Source organism: Arvicanthis niloticus, chromosome 20 (genome assembly GCF_011762505.2).
Source record: "Arvicanthis niloticus isolate mArvNil1 chromosome 20, mArvNil1.pat.X, whole genome shotgun sequence".
Lineage (NCBI taxonomy): Eukaryota > Metazoa > Chordata > Mammalia > Rodentia > Muridae > Arvicanthis > Arvicanthis niloticus.
Window position 1 is genome coordinate 13,709,168 of NC_047677.1, and position 21,118 is coordinate 13,730,285.

Below are 21,118 nucleotides of genomic sequence, written 5' to 3' on the forward strand. Positions count from 1 at the left end.
ACAATGAAAGGGTTATGAGCTGCTCCAATGGGTGCTGGGAGCCTAACTCAGTCCTGTCTACAAAAGCTCTTAACTCCTGAGCCATCTCTCTGTCCCCAGAGTCCTCTTCCATCCGTGTGATCTGTTCTCTTTATTCATTATCTTGAGTGTCTTTTGTTGTCGACAGAAGTACTTTTTATAAAATCCAAAGTCACCGTGAATGGGTTTTCTTTTAAGATATGGTCTGTGACCTTGAACAAGTAAGGAATCCCTGGGTCCCCTGAGAGCTCTGGGGTCACTTCCAGGTGAGTGCACAGGATGGGGTTTACCTCTGCTCCAGCTGTCCTAGCACCTAATAATGCTGCCACTGTTGGGTGCGACACATCAGCAAGCCAATCAAGGCTGACACACAGAAAGCCCAACGTGCAGAGAGTCTCTTTCACTGCCTCCTCATGCAAACTCTCAATTTAGCATTCAAGTGTAAGTACAACACTTGTTCCCGGGCTGCATGGAAGTCTGGAATTGGGAACCTCCTCGCAGTGCTTTGTCACCTGGTAGGCCGACGTGGGCAAATCTGGCACTGAGCATCAGTTCAGAGGCCTGGCAATTGCTTGGTGATCAACAAGTCAGAGAGCATTCGTAACTTGTAGGAGAGCTTCAGTGTATCTATCCACCTAGGGCATCAATGTCGACTATGCTACCTACTTCAGGGTGCCTGACACACGCAGGGCAACAGGACAGGCGAGGGTAAGGCAGGGCATTATGAACTTTTAAACAGGGTTCTGGGAGGATCTTGTACATCACAGATGGACATAAAGTAGGTATAGTGATGTTTGCCTTTATTCCCAGTACTGGCGAGGCAGAGGCAGGCAGATCTCTCTCTGTGAGTTTAAGACCCAGCCTGGTCTATGTAGTGGGTCTGGACACCCCTATGTGGAGAGACCAGTCTCCAAAAACAAAACAAAACAAAACAAAACAAAACAGACTGATGTAATTCTTGTATAATTTAAGTAACAATTTGTACTAAGTAACTAAGATTAAGTAACTTAATTTGTATTAAGTAACTAAGACACAGAGGCTGTGGTAGGGAGCTGAAGAAGATGTCACTAGACTGAGAGGACACACTGTGGCTAAGGTAATTATTAGTGGCTTCATGAATAATTACCAAACTAGAGATGAGTAGAAGAGCATGCTGTCATAACTTAAAATATAATGTTCCATTCAAAAACTTGTAGTTGCCCTAGAATTAACTGCAGTTAAGGGAAATGCTCCTGTCATATAGAACATGAACTGCAACCACAGTCTACGATATGAGTCTTGTTAGAACACTCCAAAGCAATAAAACCAACCCACCATATGTAAGACACAAAAGGCATGGAAGCAAAAAAATTAAAAACTTTAATATAACAGTGTATTCGGGAAGAAAGTAAATTTGTGAGTTCGATCGCATTAGGTATTCCTGAAGCAACATAAGAGAGTTCAAATCACACTCGGATGTGCAGATTCTTTTGAAGGCTACTCAACCCTGTTTTATATGAAGCATCTGCAGCGACAATGAATACCTGCGCGAGAGCATCCCTCCCTGATCCCATGTCACTGGATAGTCAGAAACTAGCCATGGCTTATAGTAACAGTCATCATGAGGAGAGGCTTTCAGGGTAAGCCAAGGCAGCAGTTTCCCTTCCGCAGCATGCTCCTTTCGAAAGCAGCCTTCAAGACCTTCATTAAAATAGGAAATAGTTTACTGTGTAGTAAAAACACTTCTCAGATTAGTGAATCAGAGGATTATAAAAGGGAGGGGAAAATGGGATAGCTGGGAGAGAAAAAGGGAAAAGAGAAAGAAGCAAAGATCAAGAGAAAGGCCTATTAGAAACGGGTTATTTAAACAAGTAGAACAAATTATCTCCTCTTGTATATAGAAATAACCAATAACTCTCTTATTTATGCTTTGAAATTTCTATGCAAAATAAGTACTACATTGGGTATCCACGACATTAGCTTTTTATCTGTTTCAAGAGGGGGACTAATACAGGCTGGCCTCTACCTTACTATCTAGCTGAGTATGACATTGGATGTCTGATCATCCTGCTGTTACTTCCAGAATACAAGGATTATTACAGGCATGTGGCACCCACGCCTTGTTTTCTAGGTCTTTAACTTTGAAAGCATGTTATTTCTTAACACACATTAATTTTCTATATTTTGAATATTATTTGTTTACAGTGATGATATGAGGAGATGCTTATAAGGCATAAAGGATGGTCAAATCAAGTTCAATAACTACTATGCCTTCTCATACATGCACTAGCATTAACTTAGGCACGTATCTATTACATACGCAAATCATGTGTGAATTCAACAGGCATTCAACACCCTAATTTAATACCATTTCACAACTCGGGCAATTTGATTTACTTTGCTTCATACATAATTGTGTCACAGCATGTGACTGCAGCAATGGCTTTCAAGACAGTAACACACCCGAGGAACACATAAGATCTATTCAAATTTGTCTTCTAAACTTGTCTCCAGTCTGTTAAATTATAATCAGACTTTTGCTTTCAGTGAGGAGCTTTCCCTAAGCCCTCAGCTCAAGGCATTGCCTTCCATCAGTGACCTCTCCCACTATCACCAACGCGGCACCCTCTGTCTAAACAGACAATCATGAAATTCATCCTGTTCAGAATGAAGTGTGTCCTATAAAGTGTTCCAAGGCATAAAACTCAGATAATACAACAGAATATGTATAGCAGACTATTTATTTATGAAGAATTAAAATGTTGATACATCAAAATTGCAAAGAGGCATCCATCCGCCTAGGTAATGGCTTCATGCATGGCTGTCAGAATCGATTCTCAATCAATATAATTTATACATACATCTTGCTCTTCCACATGCATATGTACTATAAACAATCTGCACGGACCACAAAACAAACCTAAAATCCTTGAAAATGAACAAACACAACCCCCATAACTATTAACCAGTGGTTTGACTACTACAGGTGAAACCACTTGCTTTCTGACTGCATTTGAGGCCTGATGCATAGGAGAGACCCACGGCTGGTTTATAACCTGGATACAAATCCATAGGCAGGGAGGGCACAGTCCCTGGGGATGTGGAAGCTGTGAAGAGAGAACCTAAACGGAGAAAACGACCCTGCCACACCACCTGTGGGGAAGCTGTGGAGCATTGTTTGATTAGTGACTGGTGTGGGTAGATACATCCCTGCATTCCTTCCATGATGGACTGGGATGTGGAACTGTTAAGATGAGGTTGTGTATGGTCTTGCTGTTTTTCCACTGCAGTAGAAACCCTAGGCAGGATAGGAGGGAAATACAACTGCATATTTGTTAATCAAACATGTGGTCAAACTGCTTTCTAAATATTTATGTTCATACCTATAGCTCAGTGCTGCTTTCAGCTGTCAGAGAAGCTGCCTTCTGCATCGGGGAGCACATAACTGAGACACCTATATATCTACTTCCAGAAAGCCCAGGAAACATCATGGAAGAGGGGACAGAAAAATGTTAGGAAGCAGAGAGGATGAGGAAACACTGTCTGCTGGTCCTCTCTCAGCTTCAGAGCAGTCATGATCTGCAAGTGATGAGTAATGCCAGCACGGATGGGGGAAGGTTGTGCAGCTCCACCCCAGCTGAGGCGCTACTAGCCACTGATGGCCACTAGGATAAGGGGTCACTTTTCTTCAGGTGTGTGATGCCGACAGCACAAACTGGACTCAGGGAGGACACCAGGGTGGGAGGGACACATGTTGGGGATGTGTGAGCAAAGTGGGACAGTGGGTGGGTCCAGTCAAGGGACATTATATATATGTGGGAAACTGGTCAGGAATAAATACAAGTGTTTCTAAATGGATGTGACTCAACAACATTGTCATATATTTTTATGACACACACACACACACACACACACACACACACACACACTCCAAGTTCCAATCAGAAGAAATACAAGTTACTTTTGTTTAGTCTGCATATGTGTAAGTGGTGCGGGGGAAGTGACCTGGTCCTTGGGTGTGCTAAGCACACGCTCTACCACTGGTCTACACTTCCAGACTGCTCTGTTCTTTTCAAATTCATTTTCCTTCTAGTATTCCTAAGTGCATACCTTACATATGACCTACTTGAAAGTATTAGCAAATAGGTATTTTTAAAGTCTGAGTAATTCTACCAAAAGCAACTCTCATATTTACCCAAAAGAAGGAACCACTACTAAGAATCAAAGCCTGGTGATTCTGTTCTCAGCAGACAGGTGTGTGCTCTGCATGCTATATGAAAATCATTTATGAGAAGAACAGGGAAAAAATTAGAAGGCAGTTTTTCCTATCGAAACAAATAAGTGATTAAGCAGATTTCTGACAGCACAGAGCTGTCAGTAGGCTGGAGGACCGCCTGTGAAGCAGCAGTCCAGATCTTGACACTGTGTACAGCTTCAAAAGAGACTGGAAGTCAAACAGTGAGGAAGAAACCACCTGGCCAGTTGGGATGGTTGTGAATGTTAAGGTTAAGTGACTTAAGATAGGGTCACTACTGTCAAGGTCATACTAAACGTAGTGGCAAATCAGGCAACTGGAGCCCATATGTCCGGGAATGCTGGGAAAACTGAACTTAGTCATTGAACCAGTAAGAGCAGCATTTACCAACAGTGCTACACACGCTTCTATTTTCAACAGTAGTAACATTTTAAAGTGTCTTAGGTTTAACATAATTATCATCGATTTAAAAAAAATGACCTTGTTCTTATTGTTCTAATAAAATTCTCAAAAAGGAGAGGTAAAACTATCATGATAAAGGAGAAAGACATACCAGAAACTGACAGCATGGGGTGTGTGTGTGTTTAATAGAATAGTAAAAATACTCTTACTTTTAGAGACTTTATTACTGTGTGTTGTGTGTGCGTGTGTGCTCTGACATGTGTGTGCTGAGAGGACAGCTCTGAGGAGTCTGTTCTCTTCTTCCACCTTTATGTGGGTCCCAGGGATCAACCTCTGGCTGACAGGCTTACGTGGCAAGTACTTTTCCCTGCTGAATCACCTCATCCCCAAATACTGTTTTCTACAACTAAGAACTTCTCAGCGAATCTGTGGAAATGGTTTCCTTCACAGCGCCTTTTAAGATGACATGTTAATGGCCGAGGCTTCAAGGTTATTGCACATTGTCTCACACACAGGTACAAGCAATGGCATTCATTCTATTCCTGAAATGGAATCAATAAAAATCACCTACTTGGTAGGTAAAGAACTTTCTGTAATGAAGAAACGGCTCTAAAACTTTAGCTCTGCTTCAGTTTCTTCACGCTGTTTCTGACTTTTCTCTATTAGAAGAAAGGGGATTGAGGGTTGGAAGCCACAGAATGGGAGGGGTAATATACACGTGTACAAACTGAACATAATTTCAAATGAGAAGCAATGACAGGCTAAGAAAACAAAAGAAATGAACCCAACAGCCCATGAAAGAGAAGAGGGTCTGCCGAGAGGCTCCACTGTCTCTGATCAAATCCCTGGCTTCCTAATCACCAGATGGATGAAGGCAGTGAGTATCAGGGACCAGAGTATCTCGTAATGATCTCATCTGTATATAAAACATGAACACATAAGGGAATAAACACATGTAGAATAGTTGAAAGAGTATCTGGTCCTCAAAAATACAAAATAAATGTTAGCAATTGCTGTTATTCGTATATAATTTGTTTTCCTTACAAACTTTTCCCCATAGGAAGTACTTTAACACTAAGCCATCTGAGATTACTGAGTACATTAAAAACCTGCTGTGTTGGACTGCCCCCTGCAGGCCTCAATTTACCTACTTATTTTAAAAGGAGCACAGAGACTATAAGATTCAGATATGTTTAAAACGACACTAAAATCATTATTCAATCACTCCTAACGGAAAGACACTGTCTATAACAGCTATCAAGATGCAAAAATAATCCTTTTCCTCAGCAGTCTACTAAATACAGAACATCTACACACACGTCAACAGAATGACTTAGGGAAAATAGTAAAACCACTGTCTGTATTACACAAAAAAGGGAAAGCTGAAGATAAGAAGGCTCAAGTTCAGTCATGCAGCAGGTAACCAGTTGGACTCGGGGCAAGTCAGTTTTATGCCAAACTGTCTTACACCAAAATCAGTGTTAAGATGTCAGACTCCTAGTTACTGCCGCAGCAAAGGAGTGACACCTAAGATAAGACTAAAGAATTAACCCATGTACAGCACCGGGTGAAAGGCTGGGAAAGACTTGTCAGAGTGATGGGGAGGTAAGGCTAAGGCACTGTGCGAGGAGTGCCTAGTTCTTTGAGAAGTTAACTGGGCAAGAAAATAAAACAGTAGTTTTAAACAATACCACGTGATTCAGATGCTAGATAGTTATATGTAGTATCAAATTAAAATCAAAACAAAATTCACATGCAAGGTAGCTATATGTAATATCAAATTAAGAGCAAAACAAAACTCCCTAGCCTAGCTGTATGTGGTGGCATATGTCCTTAGTCCCAGCACGCAGAAGACTGAGGCGGCAGAGGCCACAGGCAACCCTGGCTACAGAGCAAGAACCTGTCTCAAAACCAAACCAAAACAAAAAGCTACAGTTTGCAGGGAAAAAAACAGGACAGACAACTCTACAGGAACCACGACAAGTTCTGTGAGGAGAAAGGGGTAGGACGCAAATGGGAAGGTTAAAGGCAGATTGTTCTGGGACATTAGAATGAGGGAGTCAAAGAACGTGAACAAAACTTATTCCAAAGTATGGAGTCTGTCAACTTGCAGGGAAAGAAACAGGAATGAGAAACTACAAATGTGGTAGGAACTACAAATACAGCAGAGCACACGCAGCCTCGTGTATGAACAACTCAACACACGCATTCCACTGGTCATAAACACAGTAAGCCTGATACAACATTAAAATAATCTATAACAAAAGTGTGATTTAAGATAATTCGACTTGCCCAGTGCACAGCTGATGAGACAGCATCTTTACCTTTTCCACACCAACCATTCTTAAACATTTACTGTGAGCCAGACACATCTGATCTCCACAGTAACAAAATATTACAATCATATTTTTTGATAAAGAAGATAAAAAAAATGAGACATGTGTCCAAATGTTTTTCAACCTTCCAAATTCTGTGACTCTTTAATATCGTTCTTCTTGTTGTGGTGACCCCCAACCATTCAATTATTTCATTGCTAGTTCATAACTGGAATTTTGCTACTGTTATTAATAGTAATGCAGATATCTGATATATGACCCCCAGCGGGGCTGTAAACCACAGCTTGGGGACAGTTGGCTTAGTATGTCCTGGAACTTGCTTTCCGGGCCTGAGATTCCAGTCCTGTATGGCTTGAAACCTCTCCATTTAGCAGTTCTCATGGGCCACACTACAGAGTCAGTCTTTCAGATTTTCTGGGGTGGGGCATTAGTTCTAAGCTGGAAGTCGGTAGAGGAGGCAATCTCTGATCATCTCACACAGCAGACTCTTATTCTGAAGGAGAGTACTCAGTGGAACCTTTTGTACTTAGAAATTACTAACAACAGAGGCAGCAGCCAGGCATGCACACCTTCCATTCTGGAGACAGCTCAACGGCAGCACACAGCCAGTTACAGGCTGGTCAGGGCTACAGCGAGACACTGTCTAAAAACAACCCCTTAGCCTAGTCAAACCAAGAACAACAAAGCCCTAGGAATCACTGCATCTTTGTTATAGTTTTCTCTAAATTTCTACAAAATCCATTTATCAAGCCTTGGAGGTAATGGAGACACCTTCTTCATTAACAGACTGTTGGCCTATCCTATGACCTCCTCCACAAAGCAAGGAGAACACTGACATGATGAGTATGAGCTGTCAGCAGGGAGCCGGGCCTCTGGGCAAGCCTGTGGGGTTTACGTTGATTATGCTAACTGAGGTAGGAGCAGCAGCATGAGTTCATCACTCTCTATTCCTGACTGTGGATGTGATGCAATAAGCTGCCTTTACTTTCTCACCATGAAGCACTGACCCCTAGAACTGCAAGTCAGAATAATCTTTCCTCCTTCCCAAAAGATACTTCTGTCAGGGCACTTTACACAACAAGGGAAGAAACTAAAACACTAAAAAGTGTTTCTTAAAACTAACTTGTTCTTGCAACAACTAGGGGAACCTTTGGTCCAAGAGACTTCATACCACTTTAGCTTTCTGAGAATCCATCTCAAGCCAGAGCTTTACAGTGGACCACACATGTCCTCAACCTGGGGTTACAGCAGCATTGTCACTAGAGGAATGGCCAGAATGTGGGTGAGTTCTTTCTCAGAAAACCGTCATTTGTCTGTCCTAGGATTTATCTGGTCAGACATCAAGCTTACTCAGTGAAAGAAAGTTTTTAAACTTCTTAGCTACTAGAAGACAACAGCAATAGCAAACAAGTTAGCCAAAAATGGACTAGGAAAACCTAGAAACAATAAACTGAATGGTATGAAACCCCCAACACATCAATGGTAATCTAGAAGAAAGACATGGAACAGAACTGCACTCACTCACATCTGCGGTGACTGTATCTCCATATACAAAGTAAAGCCAGCTTATGCACTGGTTGTTTGCACACTTTAGTCATGCAACACACACACACACACACACACACGCTCACGTACGCATGCACACACACACACACACCCACACACACAGACACACACATACACACACAGACACACACACGACAGGAAGATGCACTTATTCTAGGCATTTAAGGAATCTTTTGAAATTGTCAGATGACCACCCAAATTATAACCCAAGCAAGAAAATAAGGAAATAGGTTGACAAGGGAAAAAACCACACACACTGGACTTGAGCAAGCTAGATAGGGACTTTTACAGAACTATTTTTTAATGCATACAGAGAAATTAAAAAAAAACAATATGAAAATAATTAAAGGAAGTAGGAAAATGTATTTTACGAAATAACAGATTCTGAAGACAAAGAAATAGAGCTGAGCATGGTGGCTCATGCCTGTGACTACAGCTCTTAAAACGATGAGTTTAAGGGCAGCCTGAACTATGCAGGACAAGGCTAGCCGAAGCTACATGAGACTCCCCTCACTCCACCAAGCAACAGAAAACATAAGCCAAGTCACAGCTAACTGAAAATTGAAAGCTAAAATTGAATAAAAATAATTTGTGGGGGACTGGAGAGCTGGTCTGCTCTTCCAGAGGACTGGGGTTCCCTTGCTAGCACCTGTGTGGTGGTTTGCAACTGCCCATAGCTCCAGCCCCAGGTGGCCCAGAGCCCTCTTCTGTCCTCACACAGCACCAGGCATGCACATGGTGCACATACACACAAGCAAGCAAACACACACACACACACACACACACACACACACACACACACTAAATCTTAAAAATATAAGCAAAGATCACAGTGAACTAGAATACTAAATAAGTGATGTAAGCCATCTAGAAATAGACTCTAGTAACAATTCTAATTACTCTAACATACAGTAGAATAGGCCTGTGGGGAAAGGGTAGTTTTTACTAGGAGAAAAAACAACTAGAGCTCACCAGCACAGTCAAAATGTATGACAAATTATAATATATATTCTTTGGAAATGAGTTAAAACTAAATTTTAAAAAACTATTCAGTTTACTAACCAGTAAGGCCTCCTTCTTGGTCTCTAGCTTCTAGCCTGGAGGTAATAGCAAAATAGTAACTGAAATACAAGGCAGCAAGAGAACAGGTAGATTCTCACTACCATGCAGTAACTGGAGGACAAGAGTGGGAAAGGAAGCACAGCTTCCATTTCTCTGCAGAGAGCTACTCTGTTTGTCTATGTGGCATGGTCTCCTGAGCTGTGCACGGGGAGTCACCACTTGCCACACATTTTTGTTAAGAACTTCAGAAAATTCAACGATGTCTGATGTCTGAAATCTGGCCCCTCCTCAGATTAGGAGGTACAAGTTAGTCTAGCCAACCTAGTTTCTGATTAAAATCATGAACTACAAAATCCCTTAATTATTACATTTTCAAAGGTGTCACTGCATCACAATAGAAAGTAAGTAGATTTGCTTAAGTAAAATTGGCAAGCAAACCTCTCAATCAAATTAAGACAGCAACGGGCTTTAGCGATATATTAAATGGTTTTATACTGAAACAATGGGGTGGGTGGGGATCAGAGTTCTGGTGATTAGGAAGCACAGACAAACCTAACTCTGACTATTTTACAGCTGATAAACACAGGCAGAGATCATCTGAGCGTCCTTAGGAATTAGGCACCATTTTCCAGCCTTTCTTTATTGTTTAAAACTTAAAATGACACTGTTAAATTCTTCCCGAGCAGAGTCTAAGCAAGCCACAGCACAAAGTGACTAAATGAATGGCAACTGTCCACACCATTGGATTTCCCTTAGGAGTCCCCATTCTTTATCTGACAGAGGTTTCCTCAATGCAGGAACCCTTTCCTTTGCGGCCTTAGTCCTTGCCTAACTCTAACTCTTGATGTCCATGCCCTAAATCAGTGTCTCCTTCAGCTACAAGCACTTCAAGTCCCTTTGCCTATGCTAAGCCTACCCCCGGCCTTTGCCCCCCTTGCTCAGGACTGGACGCCTCACTTCCTTAAGGAGGCCTTTTCTGCACTCTCGGGAGGCAGACCGATGCCACCTTCTGGCATCTGACTTACGGCACAGTTACTTCTCCTCTTCACTAGAATCACACTTATCTGTACACTTAGCTCATTAGTTTCCTTTAACCTTTTTATTAAAAATTTTGTAAGCAGTGTAGTGTAGCAGCAGCCCGATACAATATAACACCATCCACCTGAGTCTAGTACACAGCTCAGGGTGGACCATGCCACTTAAGACAAACCAGAGTCTCGGCTTTCTTAGTGAACTCACTGCGGAGAACCAGTTAGAACCTGTGCTTCCTGAAAAGACATGGCATCCTCACAATGTGCTAACTGCAGGGCATAAGCCCCGCTGTCTAGAGACTTCAGCCTAAGTGTCGATGCCCGGCCTTTTGTGGCCATTTCACAAAGCTTCTTGGAGGTAACCTCATTGACACCATCTACTTACTTACGTATGTAATTCTAAGTAACATGTGGCTACATGCTGGAAACACCTCGTGCCATTCGCCTCATTTCTAGAACACTGGCTCATACTGAAGCACCTGGAGTTCAGGAACATAGACCTGAAACTCACACACTGACTCCTATGTAAATGACAGAGAAATGTGTGTGACACCACTAGAGAATTCTGGAGGAATCTGACTTTACCACTACAATTCTGTCACTTTATGGCACCCATGCTGAGTCCGTGATGGACACTACGGCATATGGTGAACAGCGTCTGACATCTCTGCAGAAGTCCAGTGTACCAGGAATAACACCAGTAAGAAAAAAATGAAGAGAGCAAAAATACAATAAATTATCAAAAACTATAAATCTAAGATTTGGTATTTACTTACATACCATATTTTTAAATTCAGATTTATTCAGATTCAACTCAGAACCAAAATAGAAAGGAAGAAAAGCTTGTAAAGCAACTAAGAAACAATCAAGTGCCCTGCTCCTTCCCTGCCCCCACACAGGAAAGGGCCTGCAGGAAGCTTGGCTCTCACAGAACCTCCATCTGGCAGCCAGGTCTAGTGAAGTCAGTTCTGAGAAGTCTCTAAGTTCCCACTTTCTACCTGATGACAGAATTGCATAAAAACCATTCTCTCAAGTCAGGGTGGTAACACACACCTGAAACGCTACTATCTGAAAGCCTGTGAGTTCAAGGTCAGGCTCGTCTACAAAGCAAAGCCTGGCTCCAAAACAAAAAGACCATCTCTTCTCTACCAGCCCTCCTCCCCCCCGCCCCCATGCTCTCTACACACCTTTTCCACACCTGATGCTTCTATGTGGTGATATTGAAGCATGAAGTAATAACCTGACCTTACAAATGTCCCTGATACAAAATAAAAAAGGAAGGCCTCTTCTCAGTCACCTGCACTACTGGGACAACTATAATTCCTAAATTAAACTATATCTCACAATCTACACATTGGGTGAGGCTGTGGGAACACTTGACAGTAAGTTACTAGAGAGCTCACTGCATATGAAAATAAAAATAAGAGTCAATAGAATTCACATGCAGGGCATTTTTCTGGACACTGGGGGACTGAGCATGAATAAACATTGCCTTTGCAAACGTATAAACCTTGGAAATAACACCTGCAACGCTAACTCGGAGTACTTATGTTTTCAATTTCTGCTATTAAATGATTTGTCATCAGAATAGGTACCCTGCCTTCTAAAATACTATCAAGACAACTCTACAATGTCAGCAACTGACTCCAAGACCTCATGTTTGCTAGTACTGAGCTACACCTGCAGGCCCTCAAGGTTTATTTAGCATTTGCCGCACACCAAGCAGAATCCTATCTTGACTTGGTGTCAGCCTGCTGTAAGCCTGCCTACCAGACACGGTCTACAGTCCTCATACTCCACATCGAGGCTCATTCTCCTCAGGTGCAGGAGCAAACATGGAATTAGCAAATACCAGACTCCTTGGGGAGACAGGTGATCGCTATGAGACTTTACCACAGTTTATCAGCAGCAAACACAAACCAGGCCTGATGTATGTATGCTTCTGTCAGAAACTGCAGGGTGCCCAGGACTCATCTTGAGCAGCAAAAGATAAAATCAGTAAAAATAAAAAGAATAACAGCAGTACTGAATCAAGTGTGCAGGGATGCTGCTTGCTGACAGCACTGAAGGTGCTGCTTTGTTGTGTTATGTAGGGGAACACGCATCAGGCAAACTAAACATTTCTACCACTCTTCACACCACACAATCCCAGCACTGGTAGGCTCTGGTAGGAGAGTCCAAGGCCAGTGGGGCTGCTGTGGCACCCTGTCTCAAAACCCAATAAGCCTTGGGCTTGGGATGTAGTTCAGCTGACAGAATCCTGGCCTGACATGCACAAAGTTCTAGATTCCTAGTGTAGACCCAGACACCCTGGGTACAGACGCTGGACTTAAGAAGCAGAGGTACATGTTCAAGGCCAGCCTTCACTAGGGAAGTTCCAGGCCAGTCTGTGCTACTTGAGACTCTCTCAGCAAAACAGTCTTCAAACATGCTTCATGTGTTATCTTAGCAGTTACAAGTAAATTGTAGCACACAGCAGAATCAGCGAGTACACTGGACATAACCAGCAGCAACTATGAATCAGTCACTGAAACACAACCTCCATTCCTACTACCAGCAAAAGACAGATCTGAAAAACCCGGATGTAAACCCAGCTGCTAGTAGGTTCTTGTACAGACACAGATGATGCCCAAAGCTTTCCAGAACATTGTTCATAATGTTACTTCCTACCTGATATATTCTAAAAGGGATATAACGAAATCCATTTTCTTCCGGAGGATATTCCATGAGTTTCCGGTTGATGGCCCAAAACTGGTCAAATCTGTCTGAAATGAAATAAATTCTGTTATTAAGAATGAACATCATAATAGATTAGCTCATAAAGACACAAAAGTCTTAACCATGCAGAAGTTCCTGAAAAGCATTACGACATTGTTTACAATTTTTCTCTTGATGTTAACAAAAGGAAGATATAAAATTAATCTTTAACATCTTTTTTTTCCTCCCAAGATAAACCCTCAACAGGTATGTGACTTCTGTTATCAAGGCAAAGGCCAGTAGTAGAGACAGACTGACTCTGGTCTAACTTTCACTGCTAATCTATATAAGAAGAAATTTGCACAATTTAAACATTAATCAGCACTTATACAGACAAACAACAGTGTATAAGAGCTTAAAGAAATGTGGAACCTGGTGCTGGGGCAAAGTCTGTATAGAATTTGCCTTGAAAGCACAAGAACCTGAGTTCAGTCTCCTAGAACCTATGCAAAAATGCCAGGCATGGTGGTGCCCACTTGTAATCCCAGCACTGGAGAGAGAGAGAGACATTGCATCCTGGGCCAGGCACTTAGCCTAACCGGCACACTAAAGGCAAGGAAGGGCTTTGTCTCAAGGTACGGTAGTGGTGTTCCTTAGGTCTCACATGCACTCACACATACGGGGGTAGGGGGTGTCGAGCAAGGATGGATGTAATCCCCTGGCTGAATTGGCTTGCCTAACATGGACAAAACCCTGGACTCAATTCACAGCATGTGAGGGAGGGAGGGTGGGAAACAATATATAGAATGTGCATGTGTGAAATGTCAAGTGCAGCTCAATTTCATACTGATTACACTTTAAAGGTTTTTTGTTTTTTTTTTAGGTTGAATTAAAACGTTACTAAGTTATAGTTTGCAGATCATACACTGCAGAGTCTAGCTCTTTTCTAAGTACATTCAAAGGTCATTTTTTTGAAAATGCAATCATTTTTTGAAAATAGTATGTGGTTTTTACATTTGCTTTGTGCACATGTATGTGTGCACACATGCACAGTATGATGTTTTCAGTTTGTTCTTATAATGTGTAGTCTTTCAGTTATTGTTATGATCCAATAAGCACTCAGTGGTATAGAGTTACAAAACTGTGTTAACTTAGAAATATTTGAGTCATGTCTACTTTTGGCTATCATAAATCATGTAAATCACCACTAAGAACATCAGTGTACATGTTTTGTATGAATATGTTTTCAATTCTCTGGGTGGACCCAGGAGTGAAATCTCTATGTCTTATGGCAAAGCTGTTTAACTGTTACCCGGTAAATGTTTTAAGGAACTGCCAAGCTATTTTCCAAAGTGACTAAACCATTTTCCATTCCCACCAGCAAGGTCAAAGAGTTGTAATCCATATTTGTCACTACCAGCATTATTCATTTTTGCCCTGTTTGTTTTGAGACAGTCTCACTATGCAGCCTTGGCTTGCCTCAAACTCATAGACAGCCATCTGCTTCTGTCTCCCAAGTGCTGGGATTAAATATTTATGCTACCAAGTCTGGCCATTTTTGTTTTTTATATGGACATCTTAGTATGAGGCAGGAATGCAATGCAGTTATGATTTGCATTTCTCTAATGGCTAAGTATCTACTCATGTGCTTGCTGGCCATTTATGTAGGAGACTTCTCTGGAGAAATGGCTGAAGTTCTAATTGGTTTTAATTTATTATTGTGTATGATATGATGTATGTATGAGTATAGGCACACATGCCACACTGCACACGTGAGGTCAGAGGACAACTGCACACGTGAGGTCAGAGGACAACTTTTGGGGATAGATCCACTCCCCCTACTATGGGTTCCAGGCATGATGGCACACTTCCATAATCAAAACTCATGGGAGATAGAGGCAGGATGATCAAGAGTTCAAGGCTAGCCTTGGCTACATAGTGTGTTTGAGGGTATCCTAGGCTATTTGAGACCCTGTAACAAACAAACGAAAAGCCCTCCAGCAGAGCTGCGAATGGTGTCACATATCTGTGACCCCAGCACTTGGAAGACAAAAGGCATGAGGATCATCACTACAGGTTTGTGGCTGCCTTGATCTAAATAGCAAGATCCAGGCCAGCCAGAAGACCAAGATTCAGACTCAAGATCCCCAAAGGCAAATCTTCATTAACATAGATTTACATGGATTCCAACAGGAGGGAGAAGGAGAGAAAAAACAGCCAGAAAACAGACTAATTCTCAACTAGGAAAGATCTAAGGATGCAGTAGAGATTGGTTAACTGTCTGGAGACATTACTGGTTGTCAAAACTTGTTTGTCTGTGTACCTAGAGAGTAGTGGATGGAAGCCAGAAAAAGTGCTACACACTACAATACATAGGACAGCTCTGCCAAGCAACCATGTTGACTCAAAAACTGCTGATGCAAGGGAAATAGTCACAGGGTACTGATGAGCCAAATGAGAGAAAGGAGCCCCATCCATTCTAGCCTCCAATTCACCCTTCAGTTAATGCACTGCAATGTGGCCAAGTCTTTACAACACCAACTGCTTAACAGACTTCTCAGCAAAGTGTGCTGAGATTGCAAAGCAAAAGGCTCTTCTATAGTTTCCAATGGCTGCAAGATGGGTCAGAGTCACTAGGGTAAGAACAGTAAAGGAGATGTCGCTCCTGTCATATGCCCAGCTGTGTAGTCTTTTTAGGAACACAGAAGTCAGCACATAGGACGCTTCCTGTCTGTAAACACAGTGGAGGCCCTCAAGGGCCTTCTGGGTCTTACTGCTAATTAGCTACGGTGCCCTGGATACTTGCGGGTTACAGATTCACTCTGGCCTGGAAAAAGGGACAAGCTTCTCTAACTCAGGGTGTTAACTACACTCCCTAACTGAGGCTGAAGCCCAGCTATGGGAAAGGGTCCCACACATGCTTTTCTTCTTCCAGCCTCAAGTCACACATAACTCATTTTCTATAAGACTTAAATTTTTAAATGTGGTTTCTCTCTCTTGAGCAGGGGCTGATGAGCGGCTCAGTGAGTAAAGGCACTTGTCACCAAGACTATGGAGAGAATCAGACTCCTGCAGGTTGTCCTCTACCTTGTAACACATACACACAAATTAAATGTAATAAAAAACTAAAACCACAAACAATCTGTATTAGTTACTTTTAAACATTCTTAGAAAATATGCATTTTCCAAGCAGTGCTAAAAGTACTGTGACCAATAACAGACTTTTAAAATTAATTAATCAATTAATTTTTTGGGGACAAGGCTTCTAGTCTGTATACTCGGCTATCCTGGGAATGACTGGTAGGCCGGCCGGCCTTTAACTTACACCAACACTCCACGGTCTGCCTCCTAGGTGCTGGGATTACAGATATGGGCCACCACACCCAGCTAGAGTAATTTTTATAGTTATTAAAGACACAAATAAAAGTCAAAGAATGGCAGCGCTAAGAGAAGGTGTAACCAGGTGTCTTCACACTTGCAGTTTTTAATGATGGTCCTTACAGATACCTATCAAAGATTAAAACTCAAAACAAAACACCCAGAAGAGCTTATGCAGAACACTACCAGTTTGTGAGCCCTGCACGGTGGTTCATGCCTATGATTCTAGCCAGTGGACATCTGAGGTGTGCTGTGTGAGACACAGCACAGTGGACATCTGAGGTGTGTTCTGTGAGACACGGCACAGTGGACATCTGAGGTTGTGTGAGACATGGCACGTGTGCTCTCACATCTAAATGCTGACACGAGACGAGTGCTGGGCATCCTGTTTGAACCCTCTTCACCTTGTTCTTAAGACAGGGTCTCTCACTGAACCGGGAGCTCCTTTAGAGGGCATAAGCCCTAGCAAGGATCTTTTCTCGGCACCCCTCTCTCCACCCTGTATTCAGGTTGCAGGCATGTCAGGTTTTTTTTTAATGTGGGCTCTTAGGACTCAAACTCCAGTCCTGGTGCTTACAGAGCATACACTCTTACCCACTGAGCCGTCTCCCCAAGCCCAAGCTCAGTGCTTTTACAACTGTCCTTCAATTGCTTCTACAAAGTACAGATGGTAAGAGCACATATTCAGGATAGTACTGAAAGAAAAAAATAATCAGATACCAAGTGCTACATCGTGTTTACCTTCAAAAGAACAGCAAGTGCTCTCAAACACTGAGTCGCCTCTCAAAGGCTTTAATGTTCACATAATCAGCAATAAACTATAGCTGCATATTACATCTTTAGAGTACTTCCCAAAGCCACCCAAATAACTGTGTTTTTAGGAAGGCAATTATTGAATTTTTATTAAGAAGTATTTGTTTCAAATTTACTGGAAAACTGAGGATTCAAACATCAAAACTTTCATCACAGGCTAATAATACACTTGTGAACTTCCCCGAGATCTTCCCCGAGAGTCACATCGTCAGTAATGTTCTGAACAGGCAGGAAAGCTGGCTCTGCTGCGGTAAGTGCATGCTGTTCTTGCAGAGAACCCCACTTCCGCTCGCAGCACTCACCACCTGAATGCCAGGCTCAGGGGATCCAATACCCTTTTCTGGCCGCAGCGGCACTGGGACTCTCATGCACATGCCCACATGCATACCCACAAACATACGCATAATTTGACAAATTAGCCAGCCACGCCTGGTGGTGCACACTTTAATCCAGCATTCAGAAGGTAGAAATGAGCCACTGGTGAGTCTGAGGCCAACCTGGTCCACATGGAGCTCCAGGTCCCGGGACTGCCTGTGTAGGAAGGAGTCCCTTTTCTGGTGCACTGATGAACACTAGAAACGACTCAGAGGAGGAGAAGTCTATCTGAGCTTATGGTTCCAGGGAACAAGATTCCATTAGGAGAAGGCACGGCAGCAAGTAGCCACCTGGCAGCGAAGAGCTCAGATCTTCAAAGGCAAGTGTGAAGCAGAGAAAGCAACTGGAAGTCAGCTGAGGCTACATGATCTTACCTTCTGGTCTGTCTGTCCCCAGCAACATGCTCTCTCCAGCAGGGTTGAATCACCTAAACAGTGCCACCAACTGAGAACCAAGTCTCCAGTGCCACCAACTGAGAACCAAGTCTCCAGAGTCACCAACTGAGAACCAAGTCTCCAGAGTCACCAACTGAGAACCAAGTCTCCAGAGTCACCAACTGGGAACCAAGTCTCCAGTATCACCAACTGAGAACCAAGTCTCCAGTGCCACCAACTGAGAACCAAGTCTCCAGTGCCACCAACTGAGAACCAAGTCTCCGGTGCCACCAACTGAGAACCAAGTCTCCGGTGCCACCAACTGAGAACCAAGTCTCCGGTGCCACCAACTGAGAACCAAGTCTCCAGTGCCACCAACTGAGAACCAAGTCTCCAGTACCACCAACTGAGAACCAAGTCTCCAGAGTCACCAACTGAGAACCAAGTCTCCAGTGCCACCAACTGAGAACCAAGTCTCCAGTGCCAGCAACTGAGAACCAAGTCTCCGGTGCCACCAACTGAGAAACAAGTCTCCGGTGCCATCAACTGAGAACCAAGTCTCCGGTGCCACAAACTGAGAACCAAGTCTCCAGTGCCACCAACTGAGAACCAAGTCTCCAGTGCCACCAACTGAGAACCAAGTCTCCAGTGCCACCAACTGAGAACCAAGTCTCCAGTGCCACCAACTGAGAACCAAGTCTCCAGTGCCACCAACTGGGAACCAAGTCTCCGGTGCCACCAACTGAGAACCAAGTCTCCGGTGCCACCAACTGAGAACCAAGTCTCCGGTGCCACCAACTGAGAACCAAGTCTCCAGTGCCACCAACTGAGAACCAAGTCTCCAGTGCCACCAACTGAGAACCAAGTCTCCAGTGCCACCAACTGAGAACCAAGTCTCCAGTGCCACCAACTGAGAACCAAGTCTCCATTCCACCAACTGAGAACCAAGTCTCCAGTGCCACCAACTGAGAACCAAGTCTCCAGTGCCACCAACTGAGAACCAAGTCTCCAGAGTCACCAACTGAGAACCAAGTCTCCAGTATCACCAACTGAGAACCAAGTCTCCAGTGCCACCAACTGAGAACCAAGTCTCCAGTGCCATCAACTGAGAACCAAGTCTCCAGTGCCACCAACTGAGAACCAAGTTACCAACTGAGAACCAAGTCTCCAGAGTTACCAACTGAGAACCAAGTCTCCAGAGTCACCAACTGAGAACCAAGTCTCCAGAGTCACCAACTGGGAACCAAGTCTCCAGTATCACCAACTGAGAACCAAGTCTCCAGTGCCACCAACTGAGAACCAAGTCTCCGGTGCCACCAACTGGGAACCAAGTCTCCGGTGCCACCAACTGAGAACCAAGTCTCCAGTGCCACCAACTGAGAACCAAGTCTCCAGTGCCACCAACTGAGAACCAAGTCTCCGGTGCCACCAACTGGGAACCAAGTCTCCAGTGCCATCAACTGAGAACCAAGTCTCCAGTGCCACCAACTGAGAACCAAGTCTCCAGTGCCACCAACTGAGAACCAAGTCTCCAGAGTCACCAACTGGGAACCAAGTCTCCAGTGCCACCAACTGAGAACCAAGTTACCAACTGAGAACCAAGTCTCCGGTGCCATCAACTGAGAACCAAGTCTCCAGAGTCACCAACTGGGAACCAAGTCTCCAGTGCCACCAACTGAGAACCAAGTCTCCAGAGTCACCAACTGGGAACCAAGTCTCCGGTGTATATTATGGGTATGTATGTACACATGTGCATGAGTGCTAGGATTAAAGGAAATAAAGGTTCCTAAAAAGACTTCCAGAGCCAAGTCTGATTGTGTAAATGTGTTCCTGTTCAAAGTACAGACTGAATCTCATAACCTGATCCACCATGTGTTGAGAAAGTGTGTTTCCTCTTAGTCTCAATGAATGTGTCACTTCCTGAGATTCAGAGGTCCAGAAACAAACTGAACAATGAATCAAACACATTTTACTTCACTCAGGAGACAACTTAAAAAAAGAAAAAGCCTGAAATCTACTTTAAGTTTTGTAAGGACTAAAGGTAAGGATATCCCATACTATGGTCACTCTTAACTTTTTAAAATTTTATTTCATTTTATGTATATGGGAGTTGTGCCTACATGTTTATCTGGACACCATGTGCATGTATGGTATCTGCAGAGGTCAGAAGAGAGTATAGGGTCCCCTAGAATAGGAATTACTGATGGTTGTGAGCCACTATGTGGTGCTAGAAATTGAATCCTGGTTCTCTGGAAGAGCAACCAGTACTCCTAACCTCCGAGCCACCTCCACAGCCCTGGTCAGTAAAATCTTTCCAACGTTTATTATATAAACTATCTTCTCTTTATCTAATTCTTTATGTTAAGTAAGAGAATGTCTGTTATGAAACAGATTGCCTGTTGGCAAATGTTTGCAAGCAAAGACCCACAGTGGCCACTGAAGCTGTAATCCTTCTTGGTCACCTCCTCACTGGCATCACCTAGGAAGCGTGTAAAAGCACCAGTGCGTGGGCCGTTCCCTAGATCAATTACAGTGCCTGACTTACTGGCACCAGTACTTTTTCAAAGCTCTCCAGATGACTCCAATATGTAGCTAGAGTTAATAATCTCCAGATGTAATGGAATATGCCTTCATTTTGGAATCAGAGGCAATCTAGGCTAAAATTCCTGGTCCCACCTCTTTAGTAGTTAAATTCATTTCCTCATTTGCACAGTTGATAACTTTTACTTAATCTTCATAAGGAATCACAAGATAATGCATGTAAGAGTATCCAGGTCTAAGGCATTACATAATTTTATTAATTATAATAACCTCTAGGAAAATCCCCTTCTA

At 43.1% G+C, this 21,118-nt stretch overlaps 1 protein-coding gene across 3 annotated transcripts in view; it reads right to left on the bottom strand.

Annotated features, from left to right (window-relative positions):
- Atg5 (autophagy related 5) overlaps positions 1-21,118 on the bottom strand; it is a 90,196-nt gene that overhangs the window by 26,070 nt on the left and 43,008 nt on the right. For 2 of the 3 annotated variants that reach the window (XM_034524879.2, XM_076917156.1), the window contains one exon: positions 13,320-13,414. In XM_034524879.2, coding sequence (XP_034380770.1) covers positions 13,320-13,414 — 95 coding nt within the window. The remainder of the gene's footprint in view (positions 1-13,319; positions 13,415-21,118) is intronic. The other variant, XM_034524881.2, reaches the window with a different exon arrangement.